Source organism: Thermobia domestica, chromosome 17, assembly GCF_964235325.1.
Source record: "Thermobia domestica chromosome 17, izTheDome1.hap1.1, whole genome shotgun sequence".
Classification (NCBI taxonomy): Eukaryota; Metazoa; Arthropoda; class Insecta; order Zygentoma; family Lepismatidae; genus Thermobia; species Thermobia domestica.
Window position 1 is genome coordinate 18,362,078 of NC_137470.1, and position 18,660 is coordinate 18,380,737.

An 18,660-nucleotide genomic window follows, 5' to 3' on the forward strand; every position below is an offset into this window, starting at 1 on the left:
TGGCAGGATTTCCTGCCAGTCGATTTACCTGCCACCCCTTGAAATCAATAATGTTCATATATTAGCTGGGTGGCAGGAAATTCTGCCAGAACTGTTCAGTGTATTTTAGACATACTATAGTGTCAAAATAGCTTTTAATATAATCAGTGTAGTATAAAATCAAAAGAATAAAGTAAATTTCTACGAAACATTAGGTTTTATTGTCTCGGTATTAATGGGCTCAGACTACAGTTGTGACGCGGTTGTGGAAGCAGCAGTTCATCAATAGTGTCACCTGCAGTCACCACAATTCTTCGCCGACGTCATGAAAAACCTTGTTTCGCGTTGGCGCAAGTGTGAGGCCCGTAATAGGGACTATGTTGAAAAATGATGTCACTATTTGTAGCTGATATTTCAAGCTTTCCACTGATACCTTTATTTGTGTTTGACAGTTAGCACCGATGCAGGTATCACTTAGAGGTATTACTTTCTGAATCACCCTCGTACTTTCTTCATATTTCGTAAATTTAATATTTCGTTACTAAAAGCTACAATATAATTTGTTCACTGATTTTTTTTTCTGGATAAAGATTCTGGAAAACATTTACAACTTTTCCTTATATTTAATAAATGTCTAACTAATAACTCTATAATGTGTTATGATCGTGATTTTATGTAAGAAATGGGACAGAAAATTTAGTTCAAGGGCTCATATCCTTTATTTTTCTTGTTCACCTCAAATATAGGTTGGTGGGCAACATAGAAATCTTGAAATTTTCTGTCCCTTAGGGGAGCTGTTTTATATTTTGATAAAGTCTCTTCTTCGTAACTGCATCTAGATATTCCATCTTTGGTCTTCCTCTTCCTGGTTTTTCTTCTACCTTTCCCTCTATCAACACGATGATCCAATCAGAGTGCCGAATAAAATTGCCATTTTTTTAAAATTTATTAATTTTAAAGTTAGATTAACATTCATGCTATATTAAGTATTTTTGATATTCCAGTAATCACGTTTCTACGTAGCAGAATATTCTGATTTAGGTAAAATTACAGTATTCAAAATGATTCAATATGTTAAGATTATAGAGCTGAAATCACAAAATCATATGATTTAGAGCAAAATCTCAAATTAACATAAAATCTATATATTAAAATGCTATGTTTATATGTTTGTCAGCAATCCTTTGGACAATGAGATCTCGAAAACCACAAGTGTTAGAAACGTGCCGTTTTCAGTGGTCGATTCCAAATTTTTGTGTAGATTGTCCACTTCTCATTCAAAGTTTCCAAAACCGTGTCGTTATTGTTCTATTCAATATGTTATGGACCGTTTTGAGCCCCTAAGATTAACATTGTTGCAGGACAAATCTACGGTGTTAGGCAACCAATACAGAAGTTACGTATGGGGAGTTGACGTACATTGCAAGTGCTTAGCTTAAATCTGAATGGCAAAACCTATTACATTCTGGCAACTGCAAAGACCTCAAGAGACGCAATGAGGCGTACTTGGACGGACACATATAGATTTATTAGAAAAAATATTTCCACTTGATATCGTGTTACTTGTACAAATTTGCTACAAACTCACTCTAACATCTATACATAGCAATTCACTTTCTTTGTGAGTCTCCTATCCTTTACTTGTGTGAGTAAGGAAACGTGCGCAGTGGGAAGGAGATTCATGGTCATAACAGAACGACGCGCTGAATAGACAACGCAGGTTCAGCTAGTAATATATTAAAATACAGTGAAACCTGTCAACTTGGCCACCTCTCTAAGTTGGGCACCTGCTTATCTTGGCCTAGTTCGTCTTGAACCTGCATTTTCCCATAAGCCATTCGTTACATACTACTCTATAAGTTGGCCACCTGTCTATCTTGAAAGTTGGCCACACTGAAGCAATGTTTACCCTATGCGTATCTTGGCCACGAAAAACACAGTTTTGTTATTTTTCTTAACTCTTTCGAATTCCCATATGAGAGGCAGATGTTCTGTATTTGTGACTAGACAAAGAAGCATGGATTCGCACGATTTGTTCTTGAAGGTCAATGGCCAGAACACTACCCTCATAAAAGGGTGGTGAAGGAAGATGTGAATAAGAAAAAACACGTACAGGAAATCAGGAAATGGTTGTACGTATTTGTTTACCCTGTCTGTTTTGGTAAAACCATTAGCTATATCGGTTCCTTTCATCAGTGGGAAGCTTTAGTAATTCCGGAAAATTTTCAAGGTTAAAGCTCAATTGTCATTTATTGGCACCTGACTGCATGTCAAAAGGTAGCGGAGGTTTTGAGGTATGAATTCCCTCAAGATTTTCTCAAATCATCTTTTGCTCCGAGGGAAACACTTCTAGCTCATTGACAAGAGGTAGTTAACTACAATATTAGAATGTGCATATCTGCCAAAAAGAATAAAACAAATACGTCTAGAATGAACCACCATTCAGTAATAACTGAAAAGAAGTCATATAAATTGCATATGAATTTCTCAATTTATAACTTAGCTTTTCTTGTTTTCCATCTAAATAACTCAGCGTGCTATATCAATTTCAATAAACACTTCTATTTCATGGTTGTTTGTGTTATTGTGTTTTTAATCCGAATAATCCAATGTACCAGACTAGTTTTCAGGAAGAGAAAGTATGCATATATATTAAACATACTATCAAGAGCGCCGATCCTGGCGAGACCGAGGGGGACCGGGTCCCCCAAAACTCATGTAGCCCCTATTTTATTTATGCGTATACAATATCTGGTATAATTTGAGTGCAATTTGTCTTAAAATCTTCATATATATACCTTCTGTATCTGAATGCCCCCCCCCCAAATTTACAGAGAAATCGGCTCTCTTGCATACCATAGTAATATTTTCTAGTACTGTATATTTTTATGATTACTCTATATGCATTATTTATAAGTAGATGTCGTGCCACTGCTTATTAAAATTTTACAATCAAGTAATACTACAAATCCTATTCTAAAAATACACAAATCAACTTATTTTCTGTAAGTTGGCCACCTGTCTAAGTTGGCCACTTTTCGATGGAACCAATGGTGGCCAACATAGACAGGTTTCACTGTATTATTAACTCACCATATCATTCCTTGGTTGTTTACAAGGTGAAGGATGTTTTCAGCTATCTTGAAATCTCCATATTGGGGAAATTTTTTCTCTAGATCCCAGCACCAGCAATTGTTCATCACTCGTACAAAAACAGCTCTGAAGAAATCCATCACGAATGTGGAACCAATTGTCATAACCTACATTTAAGTGTAAGAGTTAGTGCCACAGTAATTAAATTATCTTGTTAATGAAATAAAAATATTAACTCCGAGTTTAATACAAGAACAAACTGTAGATTTGTACTAAAATTCATTTTAAGTGAAGTTAATGTATCTTGTTAACAAAGAATTGGATACTTACCAATAAATTCTCCCGTGGGGAAAGTAGAAACTCTCCATACGTTTCGGAAGAGCAAGTTCCGTCTTCAGTGGTAAGGTAACGAGCATAATAATGGTTAAGAGAAAGGAATACATACCATAGAATTAATAAATATAACATAAAGGATGCTAAAATACCACGAGCAGAGCACAATGCGAAAGAATGAGTGAGTTGAAGGAAGCGCGAGTTCTATGTTACGTCACTATTGTCAGATCAAAAATATGCATCAATAGGTAGGTAACCAGATTCTATCAGTATTGCCAAAATCCAAATTTAAAGCTGGTTTATATTTATGAACAAAGAAAGATTCTTTAATCTCCCGTTTTTTTTTTTTTTTTTTTTTTTTTTTTAACCTATCACATTAACCTGCATTATATTGTGTGAATGTTGTTTTAAGTGAAGCGCCAATCCCGACATGCCCTCTTCTTGTGACCTTTATCATTGTCTAATGTGTTAATATTGCGTTTGATTTGACCTATACATAAGGAGTCACATTCGCATTGAGCACGATAAATAGCTGACTTGTTTAGTGGATCAACAAAATAACTTTTAAATCCGTCAAGATGTTTTTCTAAACTGTTTTTTTTTGGAGGGGGAGGGGATACTGGAAGTAGATATGTTATGCATTGCAAAAATATGTCGAACTTCTGTCGATAATTGTGGAAAATACGGAATTCGTATCCATGTTTTTGCTTCTTAGGGGCTTGCACCGATTTGCGTGTTTAATTCAACCACTTTTGTAATGTACACAACTTATGCCAGTTTTTTTTCTTTCTTTTTCTTTTTTTGGTCCTATTTGATAGAAGAAATTAAATGTCGACTAAAAGCAGGGAATTCGTGTTACTATTCGGTTCAAAATCTCATATCGTCGCGAATTCTGTCGAGGAATTTGAAGCTTAAAATATATAAAACGATAATCATGCCTGTTGTTCTGTATGGTTGTGAAACATGGTCGCTTACTCTTACGCTTTCAAAGTCTTGACTGGAAGACCAATCGGAAAACGACCATTAGGAAGACCTAGGCGCAGATGGGAGGACAATATTAAGATGGATCTCGCAGAGATAGGAATACAAAGTAGAAACTGGATGCAATTAGCTAAGGATAGAAGTCAGTGGAGAGCTTTTGTGAACGCGGCACTGAACCTCCGGGTTCCATAGGCCATAGAGTTAGTTAGTTAGTTATTTGATATGAAAACCGTGTTTCGTCCTTAAAACCATTTGGACGATCATAAATCTCAAATTTAGCATCCTTTATGTTATATTTATCCTTTGTGTGGTATGTATTTCTTTCTCTACACCTGTTTTCTCTCATCCATTATTATCTTTGTTACCCTACCATTGAGGAATAACTAGCTTGTTGTTCCTAAACGTGTGAGGAGTTTTATTTCCCCCACGGGAGAATTTATTGGTAAGTAATCAATTCTTTCTTAATTTGAATCATCCTCTCATGCACCTACATAATAATTTCAATGTATCTTAGCCTAGATATTAATTAAATTTTATTTCTAGTTCTCTAATAACGATAAAACTACAAAGAAAACGTGAGAAAAGAGTAATTAATCTGTCAAATTTACCAAATCCATAACAGTAAGTTTTACTAATTCTTGTCCAAACATAGTTTCCCAGCAGAGGCGGCTCAGGTTCTGTCTCTTTTCTTCATCCAACTGTAAATCAGTTAAAGTATCTGAAATAATAATAATAATAATAATAATAATAATAATAATAATAATAACTTTATTTTGCATTCTGACTATGAGAACAACTAAGATACAGAAAAATATAGAACTTTGTCATATTCTACATTATTTTAACACTATAATATAGTAAAAGTGATAAATAATGATTATCATTTTAACATGAATTATTAATAATAAAAACACTGACAGTGTAGTCTATGTCAATTCCTAAAAACAATGAGACGTGAAAAATTATTATTATGGAATTTTCTATGAAATTGTTTTAGACAAAGGCAGTGCATTCACTAGTGGACTATTTAAAGAATTATGTGCTATGATTCGTGCTAACATGCGTTTTGTAAATGTACATGGGCATTATAGTAATGGTGTTTGTGAAATTAGTATTAGGAGCATAGAACAACGATTGAAATCAGCTTTACGTGAAAAAGATTTAGGAGGATGGATTGACTTATTACAACCCATAGTCTTTTCGCTTAACATTACCAAGAATTTATCGTCTCAAATTTCACCATTTGAATGTCTTTTTGGTTTTAAACCTAGGTTACTTCATCAGGCAATTTTAAATACCCTGTGCCAATACGAAGATAATGCCATTCGTTTACAGCAATTACAAGAGATTAGAAACAGAGCGCAAGAAAATCTTTATAAACGTCATAAAACGGCGACAAAATTTTTTGACAAGAGACATACGAAACCTGTTTTCAAAGAAGGAGAAAAATTTTGGATTTTGGACACCACAAGAAAGAAGGGTCACGCCAAACATTTAGCGGAAAGTTTATTGGTCCAGGCATAATTGAACGTGTGGAAAATCTAAATTCGTGTTATGTTAAGCATAAGGCCGCCCGAGATTCTTATAAGATAGACAGCATAGCAGTTCAGAGATTGAAAAAGGATTGTGAAAAGAAAAATCCGGAAGAGGAAGACCATCTTGAAGACTTTGACGAAGACATGCCCATCAACGTCTACACTGAAGACCTTACGATGAAAAAGAAGAAGACGAGACGCGAAGACCATCAAGGACCACCAACTGAAGAGATATTCAACCCCAGGAAACAATGTATAGAAGAAGTTTTCACTCCTTCTCTTCATATCAAGGATGTTGTAATTGTCGAAAATCTACCAACGTGGGCAACTATAGGGAAGAATTCCACAGAAGAAAAGCCGAAATTTGCTTGTAATACTGCCATCAATCAGAAGATTAGTATTTATAAAGGTAACATAGTGGACATAAAAGCAGATGCCTTACAAGGAAGGGTCACGCAGTGGCTCCGCTGAGATCCGAACGGGACAATTGTGTTTGCATTTGAAATGCTATAACTAGATGAATCCCAAAGTTATACGTGCCACCGGGAGGAATATCGTGAGTTACAACATATTTTGTAATGTAAGAACTACAAAAAAATTACATGGCGGAATAGTTTGAACCGAGTCATTTGTTCGGAAACGGTTGGGTAAGCTGAAAACTCGGCCAACATGTATCCCATCATTTTCAACGACAAACTTTTTGGGGTAAAAAACTTTGTCCCAGGGTCTCCCGCAGGGTCCCAGACGGGGTCCAGCTCAAAATTTTCAAACGGCAAGGGGGGTTAAGTGGCACATCATTTGAAAGCTGTTGTAAAATGAAAGAAAATGCAGCAGGTCTCGACTCTCTACAACAACCCTGTGCAAAATGGCGACGGGTCAAAGTGTAAACAAAAACTTAATTGAAAAGTCCATGGTCACCCCTATAAATCGGAAATGGTGAGACAAATGTGAAAACAGAAAAGGATGTGTGGTATTATTTTCAAAGTATAACGATTTAAGTGAAAACGTCTTGTCCCAGGGTCCCCACATGGTCCCAGGTGGGGTCCAACTAAAAAATTTCAAATGGCAAGAGAGGTAGGACATCGTTTGAAAGCTCTTGTTAAGTGAAAGAAGATGGAGCACGTCTCGACTTTCTACGACAACCCTGTCCAAAATTGCGGTGGGTCAAAATGTAAACAAATTGGAAAACAATCCAAGATGGCTGCTTAAAACCTATATCGAAAGGATAAGCATACCAAACTGCTGAAGCTAGGATAACAAATTTGGCATTAATGTTGATTAGTAAGTGACTAAAATATGCAAAATGTTCAAAAACGCGACATCTTGAGTTCAAAATGCCGCACTATGTATCGAACGCATATCCAGCTCACACCACTGGTGTTGGAGAAGTGAACGTTTATGGTTAATAGTCCACAAAATATCAAAGAGTATTATCTGTAATCCAATATGGCTGCCAGCGTGAAAAATGAGTTTGTATATAAACATGTTATTTCTTGGAATACTGTGACTAAGCCAACAAAGTTTGACGCAGTTCGATGTACTGAAATGACTTACATATGTTTGGTACTACTTGCCAATCTTGCAAATGATTTTTTTTTATTTGGTATTGTTTGAAGTATTGAGATCAAACCAACGAATGACATACAAATGTAACCATCACGAATACGTTACAATAGAGCCCCCAACTTACTGGTGCAGCAAGTTCTTTCTGTATGAACTACGTGTGACAAAATTAGAAAAATACCCGAAGGTATTCAACTTTTTTTTTTTAACTATGAGTAGGAAGTCATAGTTGTGTGTTCATCGCATATTCGTTATATTCAAGTAAATAATGCCGAGAGGACCGTGACGAACGTGCATTAAGAAGAAACCATATATGTGTTGTTACCGAATGAAATAATAGTTGAAGTGAACTGAAATTCAATTGTTCTTTAGTCTTCCTAGTATTTCTAAATACATAATAGAGAAAAATAGAGATTTAGATTTGTACTGTTATGAATGGCATAGGTTTTAAGCGGCCATCTTGGATTCAAGGTGGCCATAGTTTTTCAATTAAGCTTTTATTTACATTTTGACCCGCCACAATTTTGGACAGGGTTGTCGTAGAAAGTCAAGACTTGCTCCATCTACTTTCATTTAACAAGATCTTGCAAACGATGAGCTTCTTAACCTCTCTTGCCATTTGAAACTTTTTAGTTGGACCCCACCTGGGACCCTGTGCGTACCCTGGGACAAGACGTTTTCACTTAAATTGTTGTACTTTGAACATAATGCCAGACTCCCTTCCTATTTTCAAGTCTCACCATTTCCGATTTATAGGGGTGACCATGGACTTTTCAATTAAGTTTTTGTTTACATTTTGACCCTCCGTCATTTTGAACAGGGTTGTTGTAGAGAGTCGAGACTTGCTGCATTTTCTTTCATTTTACAACAGCTTTCAAATGATGTGCCACTTAACCCCCCTTGCCGTTTGAAAATTTTGAGTTGGACCCCGTCTGGGACCCTGCGGGGGACCCTGGGACAAATTTTTTACCCCAAAAAGGTTGTCGTTGAAAATGATGGGATACGTGTTAGTCGAGTTTTCCACTTACCCAAACAGTTTCCGAACAAATGACTCGGTTCAAACTATTCTGCCATGTAATTTTTTTGTAGTTCTTACATTACAAAATATGTTGTAACTCACGATATTCCTCCCGGTGGCACGTATAACTTTGGGATTCATCTAGTTATAACATTTCAAATGCAAACACAATTGTCTCGTTCGGATCTCAGCGGAGCCACTGCGTGACCCTTCCTTGTTAGTAAATTCGACGAATGAAACCCTAACTCCTTTAGGTGATGCAGATAAAGCCATTCAAGACGCAGCTGGATCTGAATTTTTAGAAGAGTGTTTGACTATATCATCGTTGAAGCCAGGAGAAGCGAAGATTGCCAATGGTTATCGTTTATCAGCTAATTATGTAATTATGACATGTGGACCATGGAATTCAGACAAGAAGATTTTACGAGAGACATATAGAAATTGTTTTAAAGTGATGTTGGAGAATGATCTTTCTACAATTGTACTACCTAACATTTCGACTGGAGCATTTAAATTTCCGAAGTTAGAAGCTGCCAAAATAGCCTTGGCTACAACAAGAATATTTTCAGAGGAACACCTAGATGACGTAGACCGTGTCGTATTTTGTGTTTATAATAGAGAAAATTGGGACATTTATCAGCGATTACTCCCCATATATTTTTCCATTGATGAAGAACCTGTTAGTCCGTTTATCCGCACGTAAAATCTATGTGGATTACTTTTCTTGAAGATTGGATTGTGGACAGGAACACCTTGTAGATGAATGATGAACTTTCTTTTAGCACTGGCCACGATTAGAAGTTAATCTTGGTTTTGAATTGTGTATCCAAATCTACCGGTAGAATACCTTGAAACTTGAAGTACTTCAAACAGTTGGAAAATAAATTTTCGAATTACCAGGTTATTTACGATCAGCTAGCCTCGCTTACAAATTTGGAACACGTTGGTATCTTCAAGAATTGTACTATTTCTTTTGATTGGACAATGTATGACTACAAAAGTTTCTTACTTTTATTTATTTATTTATTTATTTATTTTATTTTTTTTTTTTTGACATGTGAGTATCTGAAGAATGAAGAAAATTAACGTCATGTATATGAACAGATGTTTTGATGATACATGAAGAAGATGCAAGAAGATTGATATCAAGACTGCAAGAACCATGTTCCATCCTTTTAGATGTCCAAGATTTGATGCCATGATGGATAGCCAGGATTCGAACCCGGTTGTAACCCGAAGAGGACAAGATTTAAGAAAGAAGATGAAGATAAGAAGAATTTATATGTTAGGGTTGTAGGTTACATGTGGTGAATAGTTCTATCGTACTGATTTCATATAGTTTGATTATAGCCAGTATATGGGACTATAACCATTTTTGGAATTCTTTTCCAGTCTACGGACGCTTTAAGTCTAAATAACTTAAAGCTAATTTTTCTCAAACTGAGTCAGTACCCTTCTTGTGCTGTCTAACTTTACTATCTTTGGTTAGCTAGATAGTTACAACGTTTTTTATTTTACTACATTTATGAGATTTATTTATTTGATTATAATTTCTTTATTTTTATTATACGTTGTATCTGAGTTTCTAATCATTTGTATCAGTGATAACTAAATTTATTATTATTCCAACTTTTCATTTCCCATCATAAAGAGTACTAATGGAACTTCACACTAACACTTTAAAACACATGTCACTTACAATAATATTATGGAAGTACTAATGTTTCTTTTTCTTTTTCTTACTTTCCATCTTCCCAGAGACGCTGTCGACACATGTTCAAGGTTACCGAGTGCACTACATCAACTGTCTTTGAAATACACAATCATCATATTGCAATGGAAGCTTTATTCAAAACAAACAGTATATCATATGAAGAACTCTTTACCTTCTACAAACATTTTTGGGGGAATTTCTTAGATAATATATTTTATTGTACTACGGAAAAATAAAATTTTCGTGTATTTTCAGTTTCGAGTAGGGTGTGTGAAGTAGCTGTGTACTAGATGTGAAGTGACCATGTAATAATTGTATGAACTCTTAACTTAATTCGCTAAATTCAATTACTTTATTAAATTAATTTATCAACGACAGAACTATGAACTCTTTGAAATTCAACGGAACTAAACTTTTTATTAATGTTGTACATTTCCAGACAGCTTGTACAATCATGTATTTGTTAATTCTCGCTTTTGAAATTGTTAATAAACACGACTACTTTCCTTTTTGCCTTTCCGCATTCCTTTCCGCCCAGCTTGACATATCCAAGTTCACTGAACGTCAAACTCACCGTTTTTCGATCCAGCAAAACCACGGAGGACACACTCACAAGGGGTATTCGCCACGAAGTTTAGGAAGATACAGGATCGTGAAGAGAAGCACATGGCACCATTAGGGAACAACCAACCCATGTCTCGAGAATACCATTCTGTCGGTTCATCGCCGCAGATTCAATAGAGTCCAGTATCTGACTAGTGGAATGAAGGTATAGGAGAACATCATTGGAAAAGCATCAAGACAAGAGAACTCGACGCCCCTGGCAGTCCAGCAGGATTAAGATCCAGTTGTTGGCTGACTCCACTACATCTAGGCTCCTCCCGGGAAAACCATTCATCATCCTGATGACAAGGACACACCAGTCTAATCGGATCTGTCAGGCCAGTGCCCATCCTTTATTTCTTAATCATAACCTACCTTTCTCTCCCACCTTTTCCCTAACTAATCATTTTCAAAATTAAAACATTTGAATTTTATTTAAATTCAACCATAATTTCACAGTTAAGTACTGTGTTGTGCATCAGTTTCCTCCCCAATTGTTACATTGTTCTGTGAATATTTTAGAGATTATTCTGAGCTACAACTGATGGCACAACACCGGCACAATATATTGGAACTTTAAAATCCACATTTTTAAAATATAGTCTGAGGTACATCGGTTGTCAAGAATCTCTTCTACAAATATGGAGTCAATCAATTTTCTCCTGTCGGCCAATCGTTCCAATTTAAAATATGTTATCCAATATTTATACCTGCAAGATTAATAGTCCAATCCTAACTCAAAACAAAGTATTCTAAGAAAACACTTTTGGATCATTTCAAGTTTGTTCACGAGAGTATATGGTGGCTGCTCCAAATCACTGATGCACATTCCAGTTTTGATCTTCCCAGTAATTTATATATATATATATATATATATATATATATATATATATATATATATATATATATATATATATATAAAATGTGTATCTGACTGACAAAATGCAGCCCACTGATTGAACAGGTACACAATTATTTTTCTTGCTTCATTGCATATATTCTATATATGGTCACTAAAGGATAATGTCCTGTTAAATGTCACACCTAAATCCTTCATTGTGTCAACTTTTTCTATTACAGTATCTTGTATTTCGTATTGACTTACATAGTATTGCGATTTGTTACTGTAGGTCATACACTTAGTTTTCAAACAATTGATATTCATACCGTTATATTTGCACCATATAATGATTCTATTTATTCTTCTTGTAGCCTAACGTTGTCTTCAATATTGTTTACTACTCTATAAAAAATTTAATATCATCAGCATAAAGTAAACTATTGGAATGATTTAAAACTGTTGCGAAGTCATTAATAAAAATTGAGAAAAGTAAAACTCCAACTGACCAAAGCAGTACATATATTTTAAGATTATAAAGTAATGAGATTAGAGAAGAGTTTCATAACAGGTGCGCAAAAAGAGAAAGTGACTACAGTAATTAAAAATTTACTTTTTAGAGCCAATTAATAGTTTACGTTTTGTAAAGAGAAAGTGGGCGTGTCTTGCATTCAGATTGTATATAAGCTGTCAAAATTGGATATTTGTCTCATAATGTGTCTGAGGAAGGCTATGTTACATAGTCGGAACTGTAACACAAATATTTAATCTTAAAATATATATACTGCTTTGGTCAGTTGGAGTTTTATTAGCAATTTTGAATTTCCCAAAGCAACAATGAATAATTTACAAAATGAGAAAAGCAATGGACCCAGAGGAGAACCTTGAGGATCTCCCTTACTGATACTGGATGAATCTGACTGGACATTTTCAATTTTAATTTGGTATGTTCTACCAGTCAAATAGCTTTCAAATAATAATAATAATATCACATTTTTATGAAGAAAAGAACAGTAAATCTATTTTTGATGTAATATTAGCAATTGTACCCATATTTGAAACAGAAAAAAAGTATTAACCAGGGCACACAGGTTCCTAGAATGATATTTGTTGAACCCGTAGTCGAATTTTTAACATTTTAGTAGAACGTAGATCCGGGTTTGAGCTGGTGAGAGAAAAAAAGTTTTGATCTTGACCCAGTTTTGGTGAGGCAATTTGGGAACTTCTTGAATTATAAGATATTACTGTTAGATTTGCCATTTTAGTAGTTTCAAGCGACGATATTAGAGAAGAAATTATGGTAATAATGAAAAAGAAAATCGAATTCGAGATTTCACGGGATTTACACATTTTACAACTGCTACCTACAGAATAAAAGGTACAGGCCACCTCACTAAACTTTTTCGTTCTCACTTCTAAAATTGCATCATAATATGCTGCAATTATTATGAAAACGTTTATTTTGGAAATATAAACAAAAATATAATAGACGCTTCTGGAAAGCTATAAAAAAAAAAAACTTCCAAGACCAAACCGCCCTTTTTGGATCTTTTCGCATCTTTTCAGGAGAAATTATTCATGTCAGATTATAAGTTTGTCAGAGAAATGTACATTTGTGAAACATGAAACAAATTGCTTGAGTCGTTTCTGAGAAAATATTCTGGGAAAAATTCACCCCAAGAGTAAAGTACCCCTTGTACAATATTGGAGGTTTGTTAATGGATCACAATAGAGACTTGAGAACACAAATGTCATATGTCCAGTTTTCTAATTTTTTTTTCAGGAGACTGTCTTGAAGTGATAAGTGTGTCCTAGCAAAGTAGAGAGTTTAAGCTTTGCGACAACTGTGTATTACGAAGAAGTTATCTACAGTAGACATATGATTTTTGTGCACCTGACACAGCAGGTACCAAGCTATCGAAATAGCTGACAAAGTCAATATTGAGAAAAATTGGACATTGACGTTTGTGCTCTCAAGACACTATATATTTATGAAATACTAGTGTTAATTATTTACTCCGCTGGGTTAAAATTAAAAAAAAATTAGTAATATCTTCCGTTAATGAGGCACTTTTTGGACCAAAAGATCCAATATCTGGGCCTTATATCTGGAGAACTACACATAGTGTAGCCAAACCAAATTTACCACTTAACTCAGTATGATGTCCTTATTCCGCAAAAGATACGAAATCTTGATTTAGGAGCCATTCAAAAATTTTGTAGCCCCTGATCCAAATAATACAATATATTTCATTCAATCAAATATTTTCTTGTACGCCTTATATCTCGAGAACTACATATAGTGAAGCAAAACCAAAACTACCACTTAACTTAGTATAATGTCCTTATTCCGTAAAAAGATACAAAATTTCGATTTGAAGTCCATTTAAAATTTTTGTGGCCACTGATCCAAAAAATCCAATATATATAATTCAATTACAAATCTTCTTGTACGCCTTATATCTCGATAACTACATATACTGTACCCAAAGCAAAACTACCACTTAACTTAGTATGGTGTGCTTATTCGCAAAAAATATGAAATCTCGATTTAGGAACCATTCAAAATTTTTGTGGCCCTTGATCCAAAAAATCCAATATATTTAATTTAATCAAATATTTTAATGTACACCTTATATCTGGAGAACTACATACAGTGCAGCCAAACCAAAACTACCACTTAGCTCAGTATGATGTCCTTATTCCGAAGAAATACGAAATCTTGATTTAGGGGCTATTCAAAAATTTTGTGGCCCCCTGATTCAAAAAATCCAATATATTTCATTCAATCAAATATTTTCTTGTACGCCTTATATCTCGAGAACTACATATAGTGTAGCAAAATTAAAACTCTCTCTTAACTCAGTATGATGTGCTTATTTCGTAAAAAAATACGAAATCTCGATTTAGGGGCCGTTCGAAAATTTTGTGGGCCCTGAACCAAAAAATCCAATGTTTCTCATTCAATTATAAAAGTTTTGTAGGCCTTAGATCTGTAGAAATACATATACTGTAGCCGAACTAAAACTACCACTTAACTCAGTATGAAGAGCTTTTTCCGTAAAAAATATGAAATCTTGATTTAGTGTCCAATCAAAATTTTTGTGGCCACTGATCCAAAAAATCCAATATATTTCATTCAATCAAATATTTTCTTGTACGCCTTATATCTCGAGAACTACATATAGTGCAGCCAAACCAAAACTACCACTTAGCTCAGTATGATGTCCTTATTCCGAATAAATGCGAAATCTCGATTTATGGTCAATTCAAAATTTTTGTGGCCCCTGATCCAAAAAATCCAATATATTTCATTCAATCAAATATTTTCTTGTACGCCTTATATCTCGAGAACTACATATAGTGTAGCAAAATTAAAACTCTCTCTTAACTCAGTATGATGTGCTTATTTCGTAAAAAAATACGAAATCTCGATTTAGGGGCCGTTCGAAAATTTTGTGGGCCCTGAACCAAAAAATCCAATGTTTCTCATTCAATTATAAAAGTTTTGTAGGCCTTAGATCTGTAGAAATACATATACTGTAGCCGAACTAAGACTACCACTTAACTCAGTATGAAGAGCTTTTTCCGTAAAAAATATGAAATCTTGATTTAGTGTCCAATCAAAATTTTTGTGGCCACTGATCCAAAAAATCCAATATATTTCATTCAATCAATCGTTTTCTTGTACGTCTTATATCTGAAGAACTACATATAGTGTATCCAAACCAAAACTACTACTTAGTATGATGTCCTTATTCCGTAAAAAATACGAAATCTCGATTTAGGGGCCATTCAAAATTTTTATGGCCCCTGATCCAAAAAATCCAATATATATCATTCAATTACAAATCTTCTTGTACGCCTTATATCTCGATAACTACATATACTGTAGCCAAAGCAAAACTATCACTTAACTCAGTATGGTGTGCTTATTCCGTAGAAATATGAAATCTTGATTTATGGTCCATTCAAAAATTTTGTGGTCCCTGATCCAAAAAATCCAATATATTTCATTCAATCAAATATTTTCTTGTACGCCTTATATCTCGAGAACTATATAAAGTGCAGCCAAACCAAAACTTCAACTTAACTCAGTATGATGTCCTTATTCCGTAAAAAAAAAAAAAAAAAAAAAAAATACAAAATCTCGATTTAGAGGCCATTAAAAATTTTTGTGGCCCCTGATCCAAAAAATCCAATAAATTTCATTCAACCAAACGTTTTCTTGTACGTCTTTTATATGGAGAACTTCATATAGTGTATCCAAACCAAAACTACCACTTAACTCATTTGATGTGCTTATTCCTTAAAATATACGGAAAATCGATTTATCTCGAGGCCGTTCAAAAATTTTGTGGCTCCTGACCCAACATCTAATTATTGGCGAAGATCCCAATCTGTTGATATTTTTTTTGGATCATTCCTAAAAATTCTTGTCAACATTACTGAAGTGCTCTCTGATATCGCCAGTTTCGATTATATATATATATATATATATATATATATATATATATATATATATATATATATATATATATATATATATATACCCTCTCCCTCTTGCAAGTTACGGGCTGAATTTGGATTTAAACGGCAACGGAAGTGTCACTGTTCATCTCAGCGACCCCGAAAACTATGGATTCGACAATAATATCGATCATTTTCGATCATATATATATTGCCCCTCTCCCTCCTAAAGTTCTGAGGCTTTTGTGCTATATAGAAAAAAGATCTTAGAAATACAAACAGGACTTACGTATAATAGTTTTGTTAGAGTAAAGTTGTGGTTTTCAATATACTAGCTGAACACAGAAAAAATGTATTTAAATATCTAGTACACTCCACTTGTAGTTCAAAACGTACTACTTTTTTTTTTCAGAAAGCTATTTCACTGACTAATTAAAATCTACTCTTTTGAAAATTTTAATTAGTGCAAAGTAACTACTTGTAGTTCGTAATATTTCATTTTGAGTGTTGATATTTTTATATTTACTATATTTACCTAGGTACTACCTCAAGCTTTTGCGTATTGTTTGTAATCATTAGAATAAGCTGCTTTTCTTTATTTACCTGAATCTGCAGAGTCGATGGTCGATATGCTACTTTTGGGTATTACAGTAGTTGTTGATGCGTCATTAACATCCCGCTTGCTGCTAAATGTACTATTATCGCAACTACCAGAAGAGTGACAAGACGGTGTTGTTGGTTTGGATGTAACATCACTACATATGGTTTTAAAAGTTACACAATTTTCATAATTTTCTGTAGTTCCCTCTCTGGCAGGTATGTCTGATGTGGAACCTGGTAAGTTCAATTTTAATGTAGAAGAAGGCCAGCTTGTAGTTTCTGAGATGTTCTCTGTCGGTGACTTTGTGGTCTCCAGTAGAGTTGTAAATTGAGTCAAGAAGGTAGTTATATCTGTATTGCTAAATATGTCTTCCAAAGGAGTAGTGCTAGGCACGATGGTGTCATTTTGATCTAGATCAGTAGATGAAATGTTTGTTCCGTTTTTAAAAGAAGACAGCTTCTGAACCGTAGAAAGCGTATCAACTAAGCTAGTTAGTCCTCCTATTAGAATGGAATGTGTATTTTTAGTCTGTGAAGAAAAGGTTAGTTTCGTTGAAGAATGTTCATCGACAGGATAATAACTTGAGTCAGTGTTCGTGCTGTCACGGTCGGTGCTACTGTTACTACCAAGAGTACTATTAGCAGTAGTACCAAATGAAGTATTACTCGCATCACTAACACTATCACCATATTCAGTTTCCGTGACATTTCCTAAAGAAGAGTTTAGCAAGGATTCATTTCCATTAGCTAAAGGGAACGACGTTGCAATGTCTGTTGTGGGAATATTAAAGAGAGTAAGAAGTTCACTTGTAGTCATATTGAAAATAGTTGTTAAATCAGGTGGTAAACTTGTACCGTTATTTTTTCCATCAGAACTCAAGCTCATAGGGGAGCTCAAAATGTCGATAAATTTACTAATAGAAGAGTCGTTGATAGGCGCACTCATATTCGAGCTATTTGTTGTTAAAGTGCTAGGTAAGGTTGTGGAAGAAGAAAGTAGCGTGCTTATAACAGCAGTAAATAATTGAGTCATAGTCACCACACTTGCAGGTGTAATCGTTGCATTTACTGAACAGTTACTGTAATTTGGAATGTCCGCACACGTGGTTGTATCTGTTAATATGCTTGGCATTTCACTACGATTTTGATCAGGCAAACTCGGTCTTGTCGAACTGGTAACCATTGGAATAGCAGTTGAAGGTGGTGTCAGTTTTCCAAGTTGGGTCGTCTGAAATGAAAACAAAGATTATTCAGAGTCTTAAACACACTTTCTGGTAAAGAGAAAACGAGAAATCAAAATCAATAGTAACAATCTGAATTTTTTTTTTTTAAAAATGTTAGATATTTTTAAAAATCATATCATGTTTTAGAAAAGACTTTTAACATTATTGCTCAAATAACTGTTAAAAAAATAAGCAAACTGTCTTAGTGCGAACTTTGCCTGTCATTTGTTAGTTCTTTTTCGTTCTTTATTTTATATGTATTGAGGGTGAAGGTGTCAACGAACCGTAATGTACTCTGCTGGGTACGTGAACTGACGGTAGTGCTAGAAAGGAGAAGTTGTCTCTGCTCTTTTTTGTGTGTGTGTGTGTTGTTAACTCTGAAGTGTTTAGTAATAGAAAAGAACTGTTATGCTCAATATCATGTTATAAGTCATTTTCAGATGTCTGCAAAATATATTTACATACAGTTCAGATATTAGTTTACTTTCAAATCCTGTATTTGCTTCGTATAGAAAAACGTGCTCTGCCATCAGATTATGGGTCCAGTAAAAATGCAGAAAGTTCGATTGTCAAAATACTGAAAGTGTGAACTGTGGTAATTAAAAAAAAATACCGGTACGAAGTATTTCCTGCGTGTATTGTGACTAAATTGCTGCACGGGACAACGTGTTTCGTGGTGAACAGTAAGTGTCAAATAATTACACAAAGGC

At 34.5% G+C, this 18,660-nt stretch overlaps 1 protein-coding gene across 1 annotated transcript in view; it reads right to left on the bottom strand.

Annotated features, from left to right (window-relative positions):
- The window catches only part of LOC145673943 (transmembrane channel-like protein), a 123,423-nt gene that overhangs the window by 43,635 nt on the left and 61,128 nt on the right, over window positions 1-18,660 (bottom strand). The window contains exons 10-12 of the mRNA XM_081743758.1: window positions 16,731-17,955; window positions 4,995-5,104; window positions 3,073-3,239 (exon numbers count right to left, since the gene is read on the bottom strand). Of these exons, the coding sequence (XP_081599884.1) occupies window positions 3,073-3,239; window positions 4,995-5,104; window positions 16,731-17,955 (1,502 nt within the window). The remainder of the gene's footprint in view (window positions 1-3,072; window positions 3,240-4,994; window positions 5,105-16,730; window positions 17,956-18,660) is intronic.